This window comes from Podarcis gaigeae (assembly GCF_964106915.1).
Source record: "Podarcis gaigeae genome assembly, chromosome: 4".
Classification (NCBI taxonomy): Eukaryota; Metazoa; Chordata; class Lepidosauria; order Squamata; family Lacertidae; genus Podarcis; species Podarcis gaigeae.
In genome coordinates this window covers 42,772,015-42,795,175 of record NC_139677.1, presented here as the reverse complement: position 1 = coordinate 42,795,175, position 23,161 = coordinate 42,772,015, and the positions used below count along the sequence as shown (strand labels likewise).

General features: G+C 38.4%; 1 protein-coding gene across 3 annotated transcripts in view; it reads right to left on the bottom strand.

The window, feature by feature from the left end:
• CDKL5 (cyclin dependent kinase like 5) overlaps positions 1-23,161 on the bottom strand; it is a 68,430-nt gene that overhangs the window by 12,984 nt on the left and 32,285 nt on the right. For all 3 annotated transcript variants that reach the window (XM_083734226.1, XM_083734228.1, XM_083734227.1), the window contains exons 6-15: positions 23,041-23,161; positions 22,538-22,597; positions 19,386-19,476; positions 14,343-14,532; positions 10,921-11,001; positions 9,984-10,135; positions 8,506-9,532; positions 5,888-5,993; positions 2,723-2,846; positions 1,972-2,068 (exon numbers count right to left, since the gene is read on the bottom strand). In XM_083734226.1, coding sequence (XP_083590352.1) covers positions 1,972-2,068; positions 2,723-2,846; positions 5,888-5,993; positions 8,506-9,532; positions 9,984-10,135; positions 10,921-11,001; positions 14,343-14,532; positions 19,386-19,476; positions 22,538-22,597; positions 23,041-23,161 — 2,049 coding nt within the window. The remainder of the gene's footprint in view (positions 1-1,971; positions 2,069-2,722; positions 2,847-5,887; positions 5,994-8,505; positions 9,533-9,983; positions 10,136-10,920; positions 11,002-14,342; positions 14,533-19,385; positions 19,477-22,537; positions 22,598-23,040) is intronic.

The following is a 23,161-nucleotide window of genomic DNA, read 5'->3' as shown; positions in this document are numbered from 1 at the left end:
ACAATAATTGGGCACACTGATTTGTAGCTGGCTCCATAATGGCCAAAATTTTACAGATTGGCACACAAAAAGCCCCAGATCCTATGCACACCATATTGCTTATTTTCTCATTTCTGTGCCATATGACAGCTTTGCACACTGATCTAGCCATGGTGAACAGAAGCTTTGATCTAAACTGTCTCACAGACCAATATCTTGGGTTGAGTCACAATGTCTTAGCAGATTATGATCCTTTACTGCAACAATAGGTAAAGTTTTGCCAATATCTAACTATAGATATTTCCATTATGTTAGATACATGCAACAGAAGCTAAATTCTCCTTTCAACTCATTTTTAGCCCACACCAGCAATTTCCAAGGAAACATTTCCCAGCTTTAATTTTGTCTAACTGCACTACATTATGGGTTTGTATCCATGCAATAATACTTGCTCACAAGAACAAAGATGGGTTGGCAGAAAAGGGGGGAAATGGGCATGAGACTGCAGAGTTTAACGAAAAGGGGTGAAATGTGAGAATGCAGATATCACAAGACCAGATAATGCTCATTCACATGAGTGTGACTTGTAGCATGCTCACCCAAAACATGGCAATTATGAAGCCATATTAAACATGTTATCCATTTTATCCAGACTTAAATTGGAATACAGTAACAGTTAGAAAAAAGAAATCCAATGGAATTTCAACCAAACTATGTTCAAAGTTGTGTTTCCAAATGAGAATTCAGCATGCTAAATACAATAATCATTTCAGATATCAGCTATATTGCTGCAGGTGTTACAATACTATAAACATTAATGCCACTTATTTCTATGTAAATTAAATAGCATTTACCAGAGAATATGAATTCTAACCATATGCTTTCACTGCACTCATTATTTGATATTAAAACAGCATATGCATGCATGCAGACGCACCCATTCTCATACAATAATATGCTTTTCAATTAGTTAATTCCTAATACATTACCCTGTAAAATTTATGCAATAAATTATTTTCTGTGTCTAGCCTGCCTCATTCCAATTCTAGTTTAGCTATTTTATTGCCCAACTGTTTGCATAAATGCCTTTCTTTGTAAATTGATTGGAGATCTCTAAAAATCAGACGCATACAATGCTAAATACAACATTTTTAAAAATGCAGAAATCCCCCTTTTAAGCTACCTTCATTATATCTGCTGAAAGAATTTATTGTTTGAACAATACTGCACTAACTGGTATTTACTGTTTTTATCAAATGCATTTTAATCTGTTCAGCATGTCATCATGATCTGGGATCCTACTATGGTGTATTGATAATGAATGAGATTGAAGGTTATGCATGTGGGTATGATAAGACCAATCATTCCCCTCCTCCCCACACCAACCAGCCAGAACAGAGAGCATATTTAGAAGCATCTCCCAAGCTATGAAACTGGTTATTCAGAGCGAGCGCAAGCCCATCCAGAATACTTTGTACTTCTACTCATGGATCAGTTTGTCTATTGAACAGCAGTACTTCTGCCTTGTCTGGATGAAGACTCAGCTTGTTAGCATTCTGTGTTTGGTCTTGCCATACTATAGACTTCAAAAGAAAATATTTCCACAGAAGTAATCCTTCAGATACTTTTGTTTTCAGATATGAATAATTATATAGCTGACGACTGTGAAACTAGTTTCCTGAGCCCAAGCGGGGGTGGCTTTAGGTATTTTTCTTGAATTACAGCACTCTACTTCCCTTGCCCACATAGTAAATTGCTTTTGATATTATGAGCTTCAAAAGCAACTTGTGATCATCTTGGAGTCAACTCTCTAAAGTGAGAAATTCTGCTGGTCAGCATAAACCGATTATGTATGACTAAGTAGCTCTACAGATTTCAGCCTAAAATGTTTATATGCAGATAAGCGTAAACATCTGAAAAGGAAAACTGATGCTTGATAAAACTATGACATAAAAACAAACTTTTTAAAAATAGGAAACTGAAATTACTTACCGACTGAGATTTCTTTTTCTTCTTCTTTATCGCCCTGAAAAACCCTTGCTTTTCTTTTTCCTTTAGTTGCTCAGAATGAGCATTTTCAGGACTTTTCCTTAACACAGAGGGGAAAAACAAACAAAGAGAAAGCCAACTTTAGCAAAAAAAAAAAAGTTTTTACATTGGATTATCTTATGGAGTCATCATTTTCACAGGAATGGGTATGAAGCATCTCCTCAGGTCTCAAACGTCCTAAAACATATAGGACTGCACCTGAATTCTGATCTAGATTTTCATGATAGAAAATCAGCAGTGCAAAAAGGAAAGCAAATTTTGGAGGCCAGAGGTGAGAAGTAAGACTTACCCAAACCCACAATGAGTTCTGGCAGGTGTTCCAAGTGCATTTGCTAAGGAACTCTAGGGACATGTACAGGCTGACGACATTAGCTCAGACCACTGTCCAGGGGTTTTGTGTAACCTACATGTGCTACCAATAATTTTTTTGTGTTGACTGATTATATCAACAGTACTTTGCCTAGAGGTCTAATACATTCAGAAAAACACTTGAACTTTTCACTTAAAAGATTTAAACCTTAAGTTTTGGAAATTAAATAATTCACCATGAGTCTGACTTCAAACATGTTAAGAATATAGGAACACCAATGAAATGCGCAGCAATAAAAGGTTCAAGAAAATAGAAATTGTTAAGTGAACACCCTTTCCATCACCTGTTCTGTTTTTAAAACATTCCTTAAACACACCAACTTACCAGGGATCAAAAGCAGTTTGTCTCTTTGAGTGGCTTGTTACACTACTACTTTCTGCTGGTAGCGAAGGTATTCTGTTTGAGGCACTATTATCTAGGAATGTTCCCTCTGGGCGTGGAGATGGGACTGTAATCGGGGGAAAAATTAAAAATACAAAGCTGCCATATATCCATTGTCATCTGAATCTCACTAGCTTTTGTCTCTATTTACCATGCTAATTGTTTACGAAGCATAACAGCCTATCAGCATTGAGAAATGAATGAAAAGACACTAGGTTTTAGCATGTGGAAAACATAACCAGCTTATCCAATTTGCTGCTGCAAGTTGGATAGCAAATTGGGAGATAGCAGCCTCAAAGTAGTCGAAACCTCTTTAGGAAATACGGCTGAAAACTTTCAAGATAAGTTTACTTCTGAAAGAAGCATCTCAGCTATGAAATGAAACTAGTAACAAACACGAAGGGCTTAATAACAATAAATGTATAAACATGCATAAGCAACATAGATTGCATTTAAATGAGTATGAACAAAACATAGAACTAATATAGCAGCACATAAATGCCATTTATGGATTTGTGTATTTTTACAACCCTGAAGCTACATTTTTAAAAGTTGGTGATATTTATTCCTTTAACTTTAACAAATGAATACAATTCAAGCAAAACAACAATGTAAGAGACAATGAGAAACTTACAAAGAGGACAGGGAGGACACATCAGTAGAGAGAAGAGAAAAGAGGGTAGGAAACAAAAGACAAAAAGAGTTGAAAGGTAGGTAAATAAAAAACTAATGGAAGTACTTGAGCTTTACTACTGAAACAAATCCATACTTCTGCCAAATAAAATTTGTATGTGACTTTTCTTCCATAAAGTAAGTTTGTCCTTACACATTGACCTCCCTCTGCCCACTGCTCAACAAAAAGAACGGAGGGATTTCAAGTGTGTTAAGTATCAACCTCTTTACCACCAAATAATCTCACTGAACCAATAAAATGTGACTTTGTAGAAAGTGCACATAAAGATGGAGCAAAACCGAAAGAAAAAGGATAAAAGAAAAATTACTACAACATTTTACTTCATGTAGGGATGCTCCAGCACATATGCATTTGAAAGACAGGTTAGGAGGCCAGTGTGAATGGGCAGAATTTTCTGTTGAATCAACAAGATCTGAGGCCTCTGACTGAATTCAGAATCACCTTCTACTGTAGAGCATAGGTTCTTACATGGGCAACTGACAGCAATTTATCTGTAATAATGTTAAGCACCAACAGTTGGACAAAGTATTCTATTCAAATACTCAGCATAATACAAGAGAGAATGTGGTTCCAAAGGACTACAGGCTTCTAGACTAAATTTGAAGGCACTATAAATCTTTTTGGATCACTTTTGTGAGAAACTTAACTAATAAATTATGATGTTGATGACATTGCTATATTGCCACAAAAAGCAAACTAAACTTCTCAAGTTGAAGAAATTAAAATCATTTTCTCCAATATCCCAATAATTTAGTAGATTCATTTGTCTAACCAGTCCCTTAATTACAGTATTTTAACTCTAATAAGAATCTTCAGATTCCTGCAGAGTGTCAATTCCTGGATGATTATTAATGTGTGTCCATGCTGTGTGTGATTGTTGTCAATTTAGAAAAGTTAAGATGGACATGCCTGTAATTTCCAGACCTATATTACTTAGGCACTTCAGTATTGATATTCAACATTTAATATCACACACTTAGAAAGTATTACAATACTGACTCAGGATAGGGAGAATAAAGCCCCTCAGTATCAAAGGGTAGCAACAGTTTTTGAAAAAAGTCATTGTGTTCCTCCAAGCTAGCTTGCTTCAATAAACCATAACTAAGATTAACTACATAATGGGTAAACTGTGGTTAACTTAAAATGGAAGTGAAACCTTCCAGTCTCCTCCTTGCAGCCACACTGGAGAAGAAACAGCATGCATGTGTTAGGCTTCCTTTCTGTAATTATAAACCAAAATTTATGGTTTTGGACAAATGCTACCTATGAATTTGAATGATCAAATTATTTATATCCAAACATAACCTGTCAGAGCTGCTCATATGTCTATATTTAGAGTAATTTTAAAAAATCTAGATAAGCTGAAGTCGTACAATATCTTGACCTACCAATGATGCATATATGAGAGAGAGAGAAAAAGGAGAGATAGGGTGCAACCCTTGTATCCAGTAACAAATGAACAGGACCCAAATATATTCAATAGGTTACAAGCAGGCATAAACTAAATACTGAGATGGAAAACCAAAGAGAATTCAGAGGACTACTTTAAATTTAAGCTTAAAGCCATTTCATTTCATAAATACTGCACACATATACATATATCCCATTAGTAAAATATTTCAAATTTAAATATATATTTGGAAGGAATAGAAAGTTTGGTATTTTAAAATACCACTAATTTCAATGGGACATGCTGATCTTTCCCTCTAAAGACAATGGGATTTCAGCATTCAAATATGTGGATGAATCACACCAATTATTTATTGTAGCTGCAGTCATGTCTGAAAAGAAGTTCATCTGTCCAGAGCCTAGACTAAGGCCCAATTCATAGGAGCTGTTGTAATCATACATACTCTTCCCTCCTTCACACATGAAAGTAGAAGTTAGCAGTTTCTTTTTCTAATTTGCTGCAAGCCACAGTTTTCAATTTTATCTAAATGTGAAAAACTGCGCATAACGGCAAACCAAGATATGTTGGTATTTCTGAATGTCGCCAGTAAGTTAGTACAAAAAACCTCTGCTGTATTATTTCTAAGCTACACTCTCAAAAAGGTGCAACACAAAAAGCTATAACCAAGGCTGCAGTCCTATGCACATGTTATGCATGCTGAACACAATAGTACTTACTTCTGAGTAAACACGCTTAGGTTCGGTCTGTAAGACTACTTAACTGAACACAAGTCTAAAGGTGCAGCCAAACCCTGCATATCTACCCACAAGTAGAAGCAAAAGTTGTAGAAGAAGGGAAGGAACCTCTACTAAAACAAAAGGACTTTCATCTAGCTTTCCAAGGACAGAAGGCTCCTCCCACGTGTCCCGGGGAAAGAGTGAAATCAGTTCTCAAGTTAAATAGGTAGTATCTTTTATCTGAACAATGGAAGAAATATTGATCAAATTCCATGAGATAAAAATACCTCTGTAAAAGCTACCAACTCTCCTAGGTACAGGATCATTATACAGAAGTCTATTTTCTTTTGTGGATGCTCCATCATCTGTGTGCTGATCATGATATGCTCCACCCTAAATAAAAGAACAATCAATTTGTTAAGCCAAAGAGCTCTGTTCTCCATTGGTATGTAACAGGACAAGAAGGAATCTGCCCATAACCTCACTCTACATTTATGAGTATTTGTTAAAATGAAACTTGCCTCCACACAATAAACGAAAGGATTATGTTAAATGATATTTGTTCCAAAGCCGTATGTTAAGAACTGTAAAGTGACTAGATTTTATTTTTTCATGAATAAAAAAGGGCACAGCACCCACCCTAGAGCTCTTGCAACTGAAATAAAATCTGGACAGTCCGCTGACCAACAATGAAAGAAAAACACAATTACTTATTACTAAATCCACCCCATCCTGGAGGCTCAGTAACAGAGGAATACCATATCTAAAATATACCCCCATATTGTCTTAAAAACAGCCTGAACTAGAACAAATATTAACACCTCCACAAATAAGTGGGAGAAAAGGCTGGTTAAAAGTTGAAAAATAGATGATGACAATGACAACAACTGCCATACAGTTTGCTACAGTGACCATCATACTGTATATTCTCTACAGGCAACAGCCGTTCTGTACAGGGGCTCTGTTCCTGGTCCCTGGGCACATCGGCGGAGCATGTGTAAGCCCGTTCCACCCTCTTTTCCAGCCATTTTGGGGGTCAATGTGATGCCTGCGTGCACAGTCAATTAGACGTGCCTAAAACAGTCGTTGCCTGTATTCACAACAATGCCTGTTTATAGTTCTAGTATTATTTATGGGAACACCTGAATACTGAAGCCAATTCACAAAAACTGGCTGTGTTTACCAGTTAAAAGTGCAATTGCATAGAACTGTACATATTTTGAAAAACTACTTAAAATTCAAGGAGTCTGATACTGTTTGCACTCCCAACCCACAGTTTCTACCCACAGAAGTAGATGTGTTTCTTAAACATACAAAGACTGGTCTAATTAACCAAGTTGAAGGATCTGAATGGTTTGCGCCCCTCTGAATGGTTTGTAGTTGCAATCTGCGTTGTTTTGCCTAGAAATGTGTCCTGAAAACCGGAGCACATAAAAACTGACACAATTAGTGTGCCCTATGTAAATCAGACACCTTCAAAGTCCCCCCCCCCCCACTCAAAAACTATCACAAGGTACATGGCTAAAACAAATGCTATTACCCAGGCATAGGCAAACTCGGCCCTCCCATCATTCCTGACCACTCCCATCATCCCTGACCACTGGTCCTGTTAGCTAGGAATGATGGGAGTTGTAGTCCCAAAACATCCAGAGGGCTGAGTTTGCCTATGCCTGCTTACCGCATAAAATTACAGATTTAAGATTTTATTTTAGGAGTGCTTCCTCTAGCTAGACCAATTTTTCCAAAACATTAGAAAACCCCTCTGCTCCCATCAACTAGACTCCTTCACTTCATCTTCCTTCCTGTTTTCTCCTCTTCCTGCTACCTCTCCAGCATATTGCAACTCCCAGACCACTGACTATGTAAGAGCATCCCTGCTAGATAATACCAAGGTATCAGCTAGTGATCCTGTTTCCAAATGCTCTTCCCTGCTGTTTGTCTCTCATTTTAAAAAACCTGTGGAAGTTCTATCCTTTCTTTAAGTACAAGTGACAATGGCAGGAGTGAGGAACAGAACCTGGCTAGTAAGTAGAATCCTCAGCTCCCCTACCCCATTGGCCACTTTGACCTGTCAGTCGCCTGATGTCACCATGACATCAAGTGCCTAAACTTCAAAGGAAACAATCAAGAGCACACCCAATTATTTCATTTCTTCCTTTGCAGGCACAGCTTGGAAGATCTTTTGCATCCCTGGCTTGAATTCAAGTGGAGCTCTTCCCAGTCAGTTTGTATACGGCAAAAAAAATTAAAGGCTGCTGAAATGCAAGCCTTGTTTGCAGATGTACAATGAGTGCACTAACTTTCCCAAATGTTCCTTTGGAGTTATGGCCACATCTGAAAAATAGCCTTGTAGGCCAAAGTAGGACCCTTGTTGGGCCATAGTTTCCCCATGCCTGACATATGGCAAAGTTTTCATGGGCTGTTTTAACCTATGCTAGGCGTAGCCTAGTTGTTTGCTCTTTGAAGGAAAGGTGAAGAAATACCCATAGTTTCTTTGAATTTCTCATATCTAAAATCTGCCTGTACTTATCCCAAGCTCAATTACTGTTCCAAACTAAATGTATTCAAAAATCTGGGTAAAACTATTATCAACACAAAGTGATAGACACATGCAACATTCAAGATTGTGAAGGCTACGGAGAACAATGCACATCACCTTGAGCTCCTTGGAAGGAGGCTGGGGTATAAATGTAATAAATAATTTCAAGCATTTATGTTCACACAACAGGTTCCACCTATTTTTATAATAAAGTAAAAGTTCTAAATGGATATCAAAGTGGGCGCTCCCAGGGTGGGGTAAAAGTAATTCCTACATTTAACAATTTAGTTATATTATATGCTCACTCATGACAGACATACAAAATGGGGAAGAGGAGTCTCTCCAACAGCCAAAATTCAAACTAACCCTACTGGTATCTTCTGTACAGTCTTCACGGGAGGAGCCAACAGATCTTGTGAGTGACTTATGCTGCACCTGTGGAGATAATAGTTGCAGGCTGTTTGCTCTGGCTGCCATCCCTTGCCCTACGTTTAAGCCACCCTCTGAGCCCTTGGTCCTCACTCTGTCCCGGCTCACATACATAGAATGTCTATGAGGGCGCTGCTGTGAAGAAAAGGGACTTGTATAACCTAAACCGTAAGAAAAAGATTCATGGGGAGCAGATAAAGAGTGTGAATGGCTTCCATCCATGTGATCTGGCAATTTCAGCTCCTCCATAGTTTTGGAATGTCTTGTAGATGGTCTTCGCGATTCAAGTGTACCGTCACTTCTGTTATTTCTTGCAGAAGGACTCAGCAAAGTCCTGTTGTCGGCATGGCGTGGAGGTGTTGGTGTGGTAGGAGAGTTCAAGTCCAAGCAGCTGGATGGAAAATACCTACTGTTGTTTGGTTCTGCAACTTGAACCCTGGCCTCGGAAAGATTACCCACAGATTTGGAATCTGTCAGAGCCCCATGACTTTTTGACTTTGTTCGATATGAGGGACTCTTTGAAGACTGAGGAATAGTATCAATGTAACTGTGACGGCTATGCCTTTCGCCTGGTTGCAGCGTGCCAGTTTTGCTCTGAGAACTCTCCATAAATGAATGGCGGTTGTGCTGAGATCTGGAATTTGACTTCAAGTATTTTGTACCTGGACCATCAGATGCTTTGGGATCCGAATTAAAATCAAACTCAGTTTTTGATTTTGCTTCTTTTGGACTGAGGAGGTGTGGGATGTTGTTATTAGCTAAATCCTTGCTTCCAGATCCAGGAGCGTTAGTTGGCTTTTTTGAAAGCATTGGGCTATGTGAAGCAACAGGCATATTTCCATTTAGAAAGCTTTCATTTGATGGAAGAACTTCTTCTCTCTGCAATCCAACTCCTATATTCTGTATATCTTTGCTGTTTGATCTGTGATGAGACTGTACAGCAGTACTTTTGCTAGCTTGAGTTCTATATTATAAAACACAGAGAAAACACATGTTAATTTCTACCTTTAAACACCAGTTGCTTCAGTAAACTTGGTGTTTAAGATTTGCTTACATACAGCATGGACTGGAGACTGTTGGCACTGAGATGGCTAACTTGTTTGTTCCAAGTGCCTAGTAAGTTAGAACAATTAAAGGAGAACCCACAAGATCAAGTTTTTAAAAGTAAAAGATGCACAGAATCAAAATGAACACAGAAGCAATGAAGAGTACTTTGTTCACTCCTGATATGATTCAGGTATAGGAGGCTCAAAAACACAAATGGAACAGCAACTGTCATCAACACAGACGGTACTCTTAACATGAGTCACTGTGCCCAGTTAACAGGCAACAGTTTCCATTAAGTCCAGTGGACATGTGAATTGCTAGGGCATCAATATCCCAATATCCCGGTGGCAGATATGGTTTGCACTTACCTGTTGGATAAGGTGTTACTATCTCCATGGTAAGGTTTTCTTTTAGTTGACCGTGAAGGTGAACGATCCAAGAGCCTCTGAGTTTGAAATGCTGGGTGGTTCAGACACTGCTCTGTTAAGTATCTGTCAGCTGGATCCAGTTTCAGTAAGTTCTTTTGAACAGAAATTCGGGTTTAAGTAATAAAGCTGAATTGTATACCATTTGGAAGCAAAAAGTATTTGGCCAATTAATATTTAAACACTGCAATTTCTAAGAAATATTTTGTGCAACTGAAAACTATTTTAAACTATTTGCCTATTTTTCCTCTATCTTAAAACACTGACTCTAAGTACTATACGTATTGTGAAAAACTCATGCCACAAACTCAACACTACAAACTGATGTAGATGTATTCAGCACAAAGAACCCTGGGGCCCACTAGCCACTGGAACCTATCACATTTGGGCCTAATAACAAGCAACTGGGTTGCTGCAGAAGGTAGGAAATAGATTTTATTTTCTATTTGGCTCCTAAAAAACTTAAGTTTCACAAAACCATTTTGTTCCTCTGGTTATTCATTTATTTTAATAAGCTGGAGAAGACACTTACTGAAATAAACACCATTATCTCTATTGCTAACGTGTTAACACATTATTTATATTAATGTGGACTAAATTCAGTTTTTTGTATCACCTGAAAAGAGGTCTACATTGTGGTAAACAGTAGAATTACACTGCTTTCACAGACAAAAATAATGAATGAAAAATACAATTTTCTATTTTTAAAAAACAGAGTAATATTCAGCAAGAGGCATAATTCCCCTGAAGTATCCCTGGTATTGTTTCAAATATTTGAAGCTGATTTGAAAAAGAAATCAGCATCACACAGATTTACTACTAACATCAGAACAGCAGTGGAACATAGAAACAAGAATACATAGAATAACAATATTCCTACCTTCATAAGGTCAAGTAAAACACCACTTAAGATTCCTAAATATCTCCTTTCCAAAGACTGTGGATGGTTAACTGCAGGAAACTGTATAAAAATAATTTCCATACATTAGGAAGGCACATTTATAAAGGTCATCAAAACACTGTTTGTGGTATATGCTGCCTAAAATACCTGGGACAACATACAATAGCATAGATAGCTTAAATACAGATTGGCCTCTTGAAATAATCACACACATTAGAAAAACACAAAGATAATCACCTTATTAAGGTCATACTAAATGCACTCTATGTTTTGAAAAAGATTAATAGCATTTGTGCAGTCAGGGAGGAATAGAAAAGGGAGGAAGTCAGACCAGGACTATTGTGATGGAAGGGAAGGAAAAGATGGGTTAATGCCCCTATTTTTTCCAATTAAAATTCTCCCAAAACTGCAAAAGTGTGAAAAGATATACCATAAGACTGCCTCCACGCTCCCCCCCCCAGCAACTGCTACAGGTTCCATCCAAGCCACAATCAACATAAGCAATATTGAGAAACGCAGGCCATGAACTCCCATGCCATGCCTTGGTGCCCTCCTAAAATACAGATTTCCAAAGACGTAATTATGAGAGACTGGTAATTATTAAAGAAAGGTCTAAACTAATGAAATTAGAATTAGTTTCAAAATATCCTTTATCTACAGATGTGTTTAATTAAACATGAATAACTGAAATACAGATGTGAAAAGGAAACTTCCACATATATTCCAAGGGCCGGATGATGTTTTTCAGTTCAAGCATAGCATAGTTGAATAGTCATGTCCACTTGTTGTTAGAACTAAGCGCGAAAGAGCTTGCTATACTTCCTTGCCAGCAATTTGACAGCACTTCAAATGGTGTAGGAAGGCTAATGGCACTATCACATCACACAGTGAACTGAAAAGGGGTTCTGTGTAACACTCTTGTGCTGCAGAGGCACTGCGGCAGTTCTAGGGCAATGGAATTTAGCACCAGATCCTCCGGCCATGCTTTAAAGCTTCTGCAAAATGTAGCGTTCAGCTCTTGAAAAATCACACGGTAGCTACGTCGTCAACCACAAAATGCTATAAAATGCAGTTTGGACATAGGTAAAATATTCCACTAAAGGTTGTAAAGTTTCAGGGCACTATTTGCAGTTTTTTGTTTGTCAAGAATTGAACAAAGACAATATGTCAATGATAAGCTTGCACATGTACATTGCTTTCTATATAATATTTTTGTAAGAAAAAAGTCATCATGCTGCAAGTTTGTGTGGCCACCACTTGGCGGCCAAGCGAATTGCAGCATGACAACAGTGGGAAGTGCAAGTGAGCAAGCCAGCAGAGTAGGCAAGTAAGTGGGCCAACTGAAAGTTCAGGCAGGCATTGTTATCGCTGTCATTGTCACCTGTGTGCCCGCTCACTAAAAGGCATGCACAAGAGGGCAAAGGAAGTCCGGGGTCTGAGTGAACAGGTGCCCAGCTGAGCAAGTGATCCAGAGTAGGTGGTCCAGAAGAGCGAGTGAGCAGGAAGCCCAAGAAGGCCTTCATTTGCTCCTTGTAGTTGTCACAGCTGCCGCCGCCAAGGAAAGTCTTTCTCCCCTTCGACCATCGCTACCAGATGGAAGTGTGCAATATTAAATATATGCTTCCTTCTATTGGTGGTGGCATGAGGTGAAACACCTTCTCCTGTTTGTTTGTTTGTTTGTTTGTTTGTTTGTTTGTTTGTTTGCCTGTCCTCTGTAAGAAGTGGCAGAAGTGGGATCTTGGGACTGAAGTGAGATGTGAGGGGATTCAGAGGGGGGAGCTCTTAGGGGATGGACGCTGGCAGCAAGGTGGTGGTGTAGAAGGTAGGCAGGGTGGGGGAGTAGGTGGGGCAGCGGGTAGGTGGGAGTAGAAATTTAAAGGGGATGTGGGGGTTGATTGGGGGTGCTGAAGGAGCAGTGAGGGGATGGGGGTTTAGGTGAGGGGTGGGGAGTAGGGCAGCGGTAGGGAGCAATGAAAGCGGGCGGGGGGGCAGCTCCTAGCAGAGGTTCTGTTTACAAACTGCTAATTTTCTTGCTCTGGAAGATGTCTTGCATATGCAATATCCTTTGGCAAACTACTAGATCCAAAAGTAGGTCATATAAATGGTTTGAGAGCTTAATAGTGAGAGTTCTTCCCAAGTATAGCTTTAATTACATAACTTTTCAGCACTAGCATACAACATTCCAGACTGCTTGTCTCCCTTGATTAATAATGTTAAAAACTGAAGGAGAGCTGTTGTAAGAAGACATACTAGAAAGGGAGTCATCATATATTTCAAATAGCAGGGTTTCACAAAACTTCAAAGGGTGAAGAGCTTGATCTCTTACTGCACTCTTCATTTAAATTACAGGAACTACTGCAACTTAGTACCTACTTAATTGCAATTAATTTTACAAGTTGCCTAACTAAGAGGGTGATGTTCAACATTAGTCATACTCAGAGCAGACCCAAGTTGCTATGCTATTGCAGATTATTTTAACGTTTTATATATGCAGTGAAGTCTTAGAATATCTTAAAAGATTTTCCCAACAGATGGGCTCTTCTGGCTGTCCAGATAAAATCTTTCTGAGGATGGAACTTTTTATTATATGGAAGATGGTAAAACAAGCTGCATCAAATATAAATTAATAATAATAACAATTTATTTTTTATACTCCGCACATCTGGCTGGGTTTCTACTCTGGGCAGCTCCCAACAGAGCACAATAAAATGTCAAACATTAAAAACTTCCCTAAACATCATAAATATAATGGGCTTTTTGTAAAAGAGTGTTTGCACCCAGCCAAAGATAAAACACTGCTTATACTGCCATCTCTTGTTATTAATCTCCAGAAAGAACCCTTGGTAAGTTGTCTTTTGCCAATGGCACCTGTCCTCTCCTGCTCAAAAGTTATGTTCTTTCTAATCTGGTTAACAGAGGCTAACAGGTTAAAATCTGTTTTGACTTGCTGTGTTGACACTTCTGGAAACTCTTACACAGTGTAGAACAAGCAATATTTTTCATTTTTTTTTTTTAAAATGAAATAAATATCATTTATTTATGTTAAATTATTTTAAATGTGAAACATACATACTTTATCTGTGAAATATACATATTTAATTCACTATATAGTATGGACTATCTATCCTTCCAATCTGTAAATTTCAAATTTGCTGTGAACAGAATACTAGGAAATCTCTCTTCCCCCACCACCAACTAGACCTTGTGCATAGGGACCTATGTTAATGAATCATAATAACACACTTGTGTTAGTAGTGAAAAACAGAAATGGAAACACATTTATAAATATCTACCTCATTACAAAAATATTTATTGAACAGGGCGATTATTTTGGTACACACATATTGTCCAAACAATTCACCACCTGGAAACATGGATGAAAAACTTAATTTAATCATTACCCGCAGCCCATGGAAACGGGGATTGCTGTAGAAAAGCTTCATTTGCTCTGCAGGGAGTGGTCCTAGCACCTTCTGAATTGTAAAAAGTTGGTCAATTTCACTTTCGCCAGGAAACAAAGGCTGTCCGTCACTAAGTTCCCCAAGAATACAGCCTACTGACCACATATCTACAGACTTGCCATATGGGGCTCTGAAAAGAAAACACATGGATGTTATTGTTACTTTGCACACTAATACACATATTAAATTTAACAAATCAATGTTTTAGGGTTTCCCCCTGTATTGTATCTAGGAAGAAATTCAGTATCAGAGGTCTCTCATCCTTTAAAGAAAAAAGCTCTCTGCTCACTCCCCCACCTTTCACTGCAATAGATGGCTTTTCCTTAGAGCACCAATAGTTAAGGTAATATATAGAGGAAAAATATAGTAATTGTACATGCTTCCATTGAAAAACTGGTTTTGAATTTGACAAAACCTGCCAGCCTTTTTATAGGAATTCACTCAAAAAAATATCCCCTCCCCAATCAGAATTACTAATGCTCTTGTTGATCTTACAGCTGAACTGAACAAAATGTCTTTGGTACACTGAACATGTAGGTCAGGATGTTAGTCACATCTATTCCATTAATTAAGCTAAAAGAACCCAATAATGATATTTTAAACAGCAATAAACTCTTCAAAACTGTATTAAAAATAATAATAATTTTTTTTAAAAATCTAACATTTCCTTTTAAGAACCCTAGTAGATTAGACCAAAGACCCATCTCGCCCAGAATTCTGTTTCCACAGTGGCCAATCAGATCCCTTTGAGAAGCCTGTTAGCAGGACCAGAGTGCAACAGCACTCTCCCAACTTATAATTCCCAGCCATGAGTGCTTCATTTTGAGTGTCTGCACATACGCGAGCGGCGAAACCTGGAAGTAACACGTTCCATTACTTCCAGGTTGCCGTGGAGCGCAACCCAAAAACGCTCAGCCTGAAGCGTATTCATCCCGAGATATGACTGTATTCAGAGGAATCAGGGCCAGGCCGGCAAAGGCATTTTGGCACCTGAGGCTAACCACAAAATAGCGCACGCACAACCCCCGCCAAAGAAGAAGGGGTGAGTGAAGATCTGCATCAGGAACACATCAGTAACAAGGGGAAAATAAATATCTTCATTGGGAACAAGGCTGGGAGGAGACCAGCAGCACCGCCTATTCACCAAAATGCCTCTGTAGATGTGGCTTGGGGGTGCTGCTGCTAAGGAAGCAGCAGATCTGGCCTCCAAGATGGGTGCCACAGCTGCTGTTACTACCGCAGAAGCAGTATCTTCATCGACAATGACTCTAAGGTCCATTTTTTAGCCAGTCTCCTTCAATTCAGACTTCATTAGCATATATGTGAGATTTGGTGTTTTTTGTTTCAATCCACAAACTCACACCAGACTGCATTTTTCATCTTATCTCCCATTCATTTATTTCCCATCTCCCAGTTTGGAGATATTATTTTGGCGCTTCTCACAGTCTTTTCGTTTTAACTACCTCGAGCAATTTGGTATCGTCACCAAACTTCACAACCTCACAACGCACTCCTAACTCCTAATGAACAAGTTAAAAAGCACAGGTCCCAGAACTGATCCTTGTGGGGCTCTACTTTCTACATTCATATACTGGGAGAACTGTCCATTTATTCCTACTCTATAATTCCAGTTTCTTAACCATAAGCAGCAACCTTAGCAGAAAGGTACTGCATCAAGCCTTACATATCCGGAAAGTAAGATAATGTTTTAGGATAAAGTAAGATGGTGTTTTTAGGAGAATCAAGGTGGCTGAGGAAAGCCTTTCTGGTCTCTCCTTCCATTTTCTATGGGTAATAACTGTGCTTTTTTCTAAAAAAAATAATAATGTTTAGAGGTACTCTCATTTTGATGCAAGAAAATCACCATTTTATAGTTCAAATTTGGGAAAATAAATACAGTAAATGAAAAAAATACAAAGATTCACAAAACGTTTAGGGGTATGCATACCCCTGTGTACCCCCAGAAAAAAGCACTGGGTAATAAAAACATAATAACATCCTTACTGAATCAGGCCACTCGTCCACCTAGCTCAGCATTCTGTTCTCACAGTGGCCAACTAGATGCACAAGGGAAGCTTGCAAGCAAGACCAAAGCATAATGTACTCTCATGGGTACATTCCACACAATAAAAACCTGAATGCCCAGAATGTCTTCCTAGCAAATATTGTTTAAATGATACAAAAGAGACTCATGTTTAAACTGAATATGCATGTGCATATGTTCAATTTACTGCTGCCAGAATTGCAAACAGTATGTAGATCTCATAAATGAGAAACAGCCAAGAGACAAAATACTTGAGTTTTATCTGAGCAAACTATGTGATTACCTGGCAGGAGCTTACATTAATAGGGTTGCTATATTTCAAAAGGTGAAAATCCGGTATACTGTATAACAATCCATGGCTAGTGTTTCCTCTGTGCTTGGAATGATTCTGTTTTAAGGCATGGCTGTCTGTAACTACTACTGCTACCTGTAACTATTTTACTTTCACATTATGTGTTTGAAATGTCAACAGTGTTCTTCCACTGCCGATGTTTATCTGACCTTGGTCGTCCCTCTGTCCTTCTAACCAACTACAAGTAACTGCTGCTTTCTACTTCAATGGGAAAAAACATTTAAAAATAACCAATCTCTTTCCCCTTGCAAAAAATAAATCCCAAATTTACATCAACAGCAACAGTTGATGGGTATACCTCTTTCCCCTTATACTGCAGTACATTAGTCCCCTGCTGCTGAAAGCTTATTTTCAGTTGCTTTCTTCACATTTACCACACATAAATATTGGCGTATAAAGGCCAAATCAGGACTAGTCTTGGTTTCCTTTGCTCTCCCCACTAGAGTCTGCAAAGTGCATCAGAACATGCACCGAAGCCAAGAAGTTACTCCTGCTGATAGAAATGTTAAAATTGAAGCTACAGCAAGCAACTCTCGAGAACACCCCTCTAAGGATAATATCTGAACAGACGTTCTGTTCAAAAAGCAGTGGAATAAGCTATCTCTTATTATTAAGTTTGTATTACTACCCAGTAACAAAGGTTTTCAATAATACTGTGAACTCTCAAAACAAATACAACAACTAAAATGCAACCATGAAAGCTATTTAAAAATAATTAAAATACAAATTATCTTAAGAATGAACAGGAATGTAAGAGAGAGGAAGCTCTTCATAGTCATGCTAGTAAAAGCTTTACAATTCTTGTAAGTCAAGGGAAATTATAGGTTATTACCATGGGAAAAAGTCATAAAATATTTGGTAGCATAATTAGCTATTTGTCAGGTTTCCCTGCTCTCTTTCAGGCTTATTAAAATGGCACTGTAGCATATAAGGAATTCAAAACTCTAATATTTTCAACACCCAGAAAAAAATATATAAAACAGCTAAAGTACAAAAAATGACCCATATTAATTATAATCATAACCACAAAGAGAGAAAGATGTGTGGGCTATACCAAGAGCATCTAAAATTATTTCTTTATCCATATTAAAATAAAGTCACACTTTCGAAGCACATAACTCAAGAAATAGTGAAATCTGAAGTATCTTAATATACACAGCAGCATACATATACTATATGTGTCATTTAAATTGTATTCAAATGAATTTAAAATTTATTCAAGAGCTGCATTACCTTACCCGGAAATTTTAATGGGGGGGGGGGGAGAATGGGATTTTCTGGGCCCCACTCATCATTCACTTCACAATTATTGCCCAGACCATTTTTTTCTTGAGTTGAACAGCCTTTAAGCAGAAACGCAGGCTGAAGTTAAATGCACCTTTCAATTTAACAGGTCTTTTTATGTGCAAATAAAAATGGGAACAATGGGATTGCAGGTATCAAAGGATGATTTCCTCCTCTGCTGTGGCCCTGAGGAAAATCCCCATTTGAAAGCTTAGAGGGGAAAACCCACACTGGCACCAATGCGGAATTTCTTCCCTGATGGAAATGGCAACTTCAGAGAAGAGATTTTCTTCAGGAGTGCAGCAAGTCAGAAAGAGGTTAAATTTACCTTCCACAGCAACAGCTAGCTGAACTGAGTTGAGATCATTTTAATTTTGTTTTGTATTTTAATTTTAGTATGTTTTAAAGTATGGTTGTGATTTTTTTCCTTGATTTTAGTGTTTTATGTTTTCGTAAACCATTTTGAGGTTTGTTTGTTTTTTACAATCAAAGCAGTGTATAAATTTTATGAAATAAATAAATAAAATGCAGAGAAACATTTAAAGTCAGATCTAGGTTGGACGAAGACTTAAAGAAATGACAATAGGTAAGAGACAATAGAATATGTGGAGGGGCAGAACAATCCCCAGAGTTGAGCTACAATACTGCATATGGTGAATGACAGTCTCATAGTGACTCTCACAGTGCTGCCCAGAGTGAAAGAGGATAAGGCATGCAGGAAGTTCAGATGCTGGTAATTGGTACGTAATGTGGTAACATGTAAGGAAATAAGACACACAAACTGACCAGATGCTTGGAGAATGTGTATATAAAAGAAAAACCAAGAAAGTGACAGAAAAACTGACCCAGTTTTCTAATCTATAAATCAGAGGTATCAGAAGCTTAACCACAAGGAGGCCACATGAATATCTGCTAGGTAGGGCTCTTCACACACACATTCCTGGGCTCTATGGAATGCTCAAATGAATGGGCTACAAACAGATGCCAAAACATACAGTCTAGTTGCTGCAGAAGTTGACCATCTGTGGTCTAAAACATGTAAGACTAACAGATTTCATTAGAATCCAATCCTATAAAAACATTTTTGCTTTTTTTTTTAGAACGATGAAATGACTAAATTAGGCTTCAATTTAGTGCTGATTATGAAACTAGCCAATGGAAATAAGCAACAAATAATTAATAATTAAATAAATAAATAATAATCAAATATGCTCCTTATTGAAGGTTAAAACTTTAGCAACCAAATGCTAGTTAGTGGATAAGATTTGCAAAATGGTACACTACCTATAGATAGATTACTTACCCAAGCAAGAGTTCAGGAGAACGATACCACCTGGTGGCCACATATTCTGTGTAGTTAGCATTGCTCCCTTCTGATAAATTCCGTGCAAAGCCTGTATCAAGGTAATTTGAAAATGACTTGAATGCGAATATACATTTATTTTAGCATTTAATTTTAGCATTATAAGTTAAATGCTCTTTTTTTTAAAAAAAATGAGCTATTTGCATGTCATTTTTACTGCATTCCACATACCATATTTTTCGTCCTACAGGGCGCACGGCCCATAGGACGCACCTCTTTTTTTGGGGGGGAGGGGAAATGAATAAAAAATATATATTCCCCCCCCCCAGCCGTGGCTGCCGCCCCAAGCCTTGCGCACATCCGCCCAGGACCTCCCGCCGGACACGCAAGGCTTGCGGACACCCGCCTGAAGCACGGGGAGCCCTCTGGAGGGCTCCCCGTGCTTCGGGCTGCAGGATGCCGCCCCAAGCCTCCCGCCGGGCGCGCAAGGCTTGCGGATAGCTTCCTGAAGCCTGGAGAGCGAGTGGGGTCGGTGCTCACCGATGCCTCTCGCTCTCCAGGCTTCAGCGAAAGCCTGCATTCGCCCCACAGGGCGCACACACATTTCCCCTTCATTTTTGGAGGGGGGAAAAGTGCGTCCTATGGGGCGAAAAATACGGTAAAAGCCACCTTGCCACTAGTTTTTCAACATTAGCAGTCTTCAAATTTTTGTGCAACAGGATCTTCTTTTTCCAGTTAAGTCAAGTCCTGTAGGTTATTCCACGAAGAGTAATGTAACATTAAGTGCCACAAAAACAGATCCACAGAGAAGGCATTTGTATGCTAACCCAGAAGCAGCATAAACAGAAATATAATTAGTAGTTCACGCCCCGGCTCCTTTCCAGGCCTTCTGTGGAAGGGGAGAGGCAGCAAACTGGGATTCAAGTATGCATCTCTTGCTTTCTGGAAGGTGTGGGGAAAGGAAGCTAAAGTCATTTGGCTTTCTTTCTTTCTTGTTGCTTCTATGGAATGTATGAAGTGGGTCATCCAGTTAAGTAGGAACATGAATGTTCGTTCTATCAGGATTCTACTGCTGGTAGCAAGTATATCACTATTGCCTAGGAAGGGGGCTGCTTATCTTAAAAGCCGAACCTTCAGAATAGTGAGTTTTAGCCCTAATATGCTTCTGCTGTAGAAAATGGGCATTCTTACCATGAATTCTTGTTTATGGATGGGGCTAGAGGCTACTTCTCTGATAGGGATTTCTAACTGAACTATTTGATACTGATTCATTTGCAAACACATTTGATATTTCAGTAGTCTAAGTGAAACCCTGCATATTTCTACATAACTGCCCAAATGAGTAAGCCTAATCTTGTGGGTGGGAAACAGTCTCAAAACAGAGCAGATGTACTAGAGCATGAAACACCATAGTATAATAGCCAAGTGCATCTGTCACAATTAGTCTATGCTTAGTACTCTTCTCTCACCATTTTTACTAGCAAGAAATCACACCTGCACAATACATGTCTAAGCAGCTACTGCACATTGTATAAGTACAAAGCACAGCACATTTAAGGCAAAGCAGACAAACACTTCTAAAAAGCACTTATGTGTTAGCTTTGGACTCTTTCTTAAATAATAGTAAGAAACTAAGTGGAAAAAGAAAATCTTTCCTACAGGCAAAAAAAAAAAAAAAATCTGTAAGGAATCTTTCAGAAAAGCCTATCTGTCATTTTTACTGTGAAACTGGTAAATTTCCAAAGAATTTAGGGTGTGTGTGTGTGTTCCTGAATCATAGAATGAAAACCGCTTCTACAAAAGAAGCTAAGAAACACTGACTTACAACAGTCCTATACAAGTCTACTCTGAAGTAAGTCTCACTGTTATCAACCGAGCTTATTCTCAGGTACAGGATTACAGCCATAATGTTCTAAAAGCTCAAAAACACTGATGTATTTTGCTTTCAAATTCAATGATACTGAGTCTGATGATGAATAGAATACTGACGAGTATTTGGCTAAGAATACCACAATTATTGGCTATTGTAGCTGTCCAGGATTACTTATATGACAGAGCTCTCAAAATAGCAACCAAAATGTTTAGTGTCTGAGGCAACTCCCCTGTGAGGGAAAGTTACAACATTTGGGGTTTTTTAGTTTAGGAAAAGACAATTAAGGAAAGCATGGTAGAGGTATATAAGATCATGCGTGGTGGGTAAAGAACAGTTTCTCTTTCTCTCTCTCATAATACAGTGGTACCTCTGGTTACAAACTTAATTCGTTCTGGAGGTCCGTTCTTAACCTGAAACAGTTCTTAACCTGAGGTACCACTTTAGCTAATGGGGTCTCCCGCTGCAGCTGCACTGTCGGCGCGCGATTTCTGTTCTCATCCTGGGGCAAAGTTCTTAACCCGAGGTACTACTTCCAGGTTAGCGGAGTCTGTAATACAAAGTGTTTGTAACCCGAGGTACCATTGTACTAAAAACGCAGGAACATCCAATGGATGGTGGGATTTTCAGGACAGAGAAAGGGAAGTACTTCTCTATACAGTGGGTAGTTTAACTATGGAATTCAATTCCATAGGAGGCGGAGATGGCTCTCAAAGATAATTAGACCAATTCATGGAGACTAAAGCTGCCAATGGCTATTAGTCACAGAAGGTACCTACTACCTTCAAGATCATATACACTATGTCTCTGAATACTAGATAGAATGCCATACCTGTATCTTCACACACTTAGGCATTTCAGGGCAGCTTAAGTAATTCTCCTGTATCAGCACAACAAAATTAGGCCACAATCCTATATCTGTTCAGAATTCCTTTAATTCAATGGTGCTGAGTCCCAGTCAGGTGGAGCTACAATTGCTGCCATTCATGCCCCAACTTTTACTGTGGGGTGAATGCATGTGTGCGTATGAGTGTATACGCATCTGTTTTTGCACTGAAATGCTAACTGGCAAACCATTCAAGGAAATGGACTATTACTAGCAAAAGAGAAAACATTTTTGTAGAAACTAATTATCCTACTAAACATGCTAAAAAGAAGTTTTTCAAATGAAGTAAAACAAAGACAAACATAGTTCAAATTACGAATTAAAAGTCATAATATACAGAACATAAAAACAAGACTTTTAAAATAAGAGTGTGCTTCAAAAAATGAAAATCCTTACCAAAGTCACACAATTTCAAAATATCATTGTGGCTTATTAAGAGATTCTCTGGCTTGATATCTGAAATATTAAATGCATAGGAAAAATTAACATCATAGCATTTCACTTGTTCTGCATTATTAATTGATTTATTAGTTATTCTTCACACTATTTGAAATACAGAAAAATAAATGTTAACAAATTCTACTTTTGGGGTTGTATCAAATACTGCTGGCCTGCTCATGCAACAGACTTTGCAACAGACCTTCCTCCCCCGCCCTTCCCTGCAGTCCTTTATGCACTGGCAAAATCTGCTCTAGAGGGTTGGGAGACTCAATGTTACATATTTTGGGGCATACGGGGCGGGGGGGATACAGTCCCAGAAAATAAGGTGGGTCCTAAAAAAAATACACCTCAGTGTCCACGGCCAGGGTAATGAGGTTCACAAGGTAAAGAGAGACAAAAATATGCATTAGAGGAAAGCTAAGTTTGTTGACAAGTGTTCTTATTTCTGATATACTCACCTCTATGAACAATATCATTTTTATGACACCAATGAATTGCTTTTATTAGTTGATAAATATAGCTTTTTACTTTTTCAGGTGTAACTCCATTTGGCATTTCTTCTAGCAATTCAAGCATATT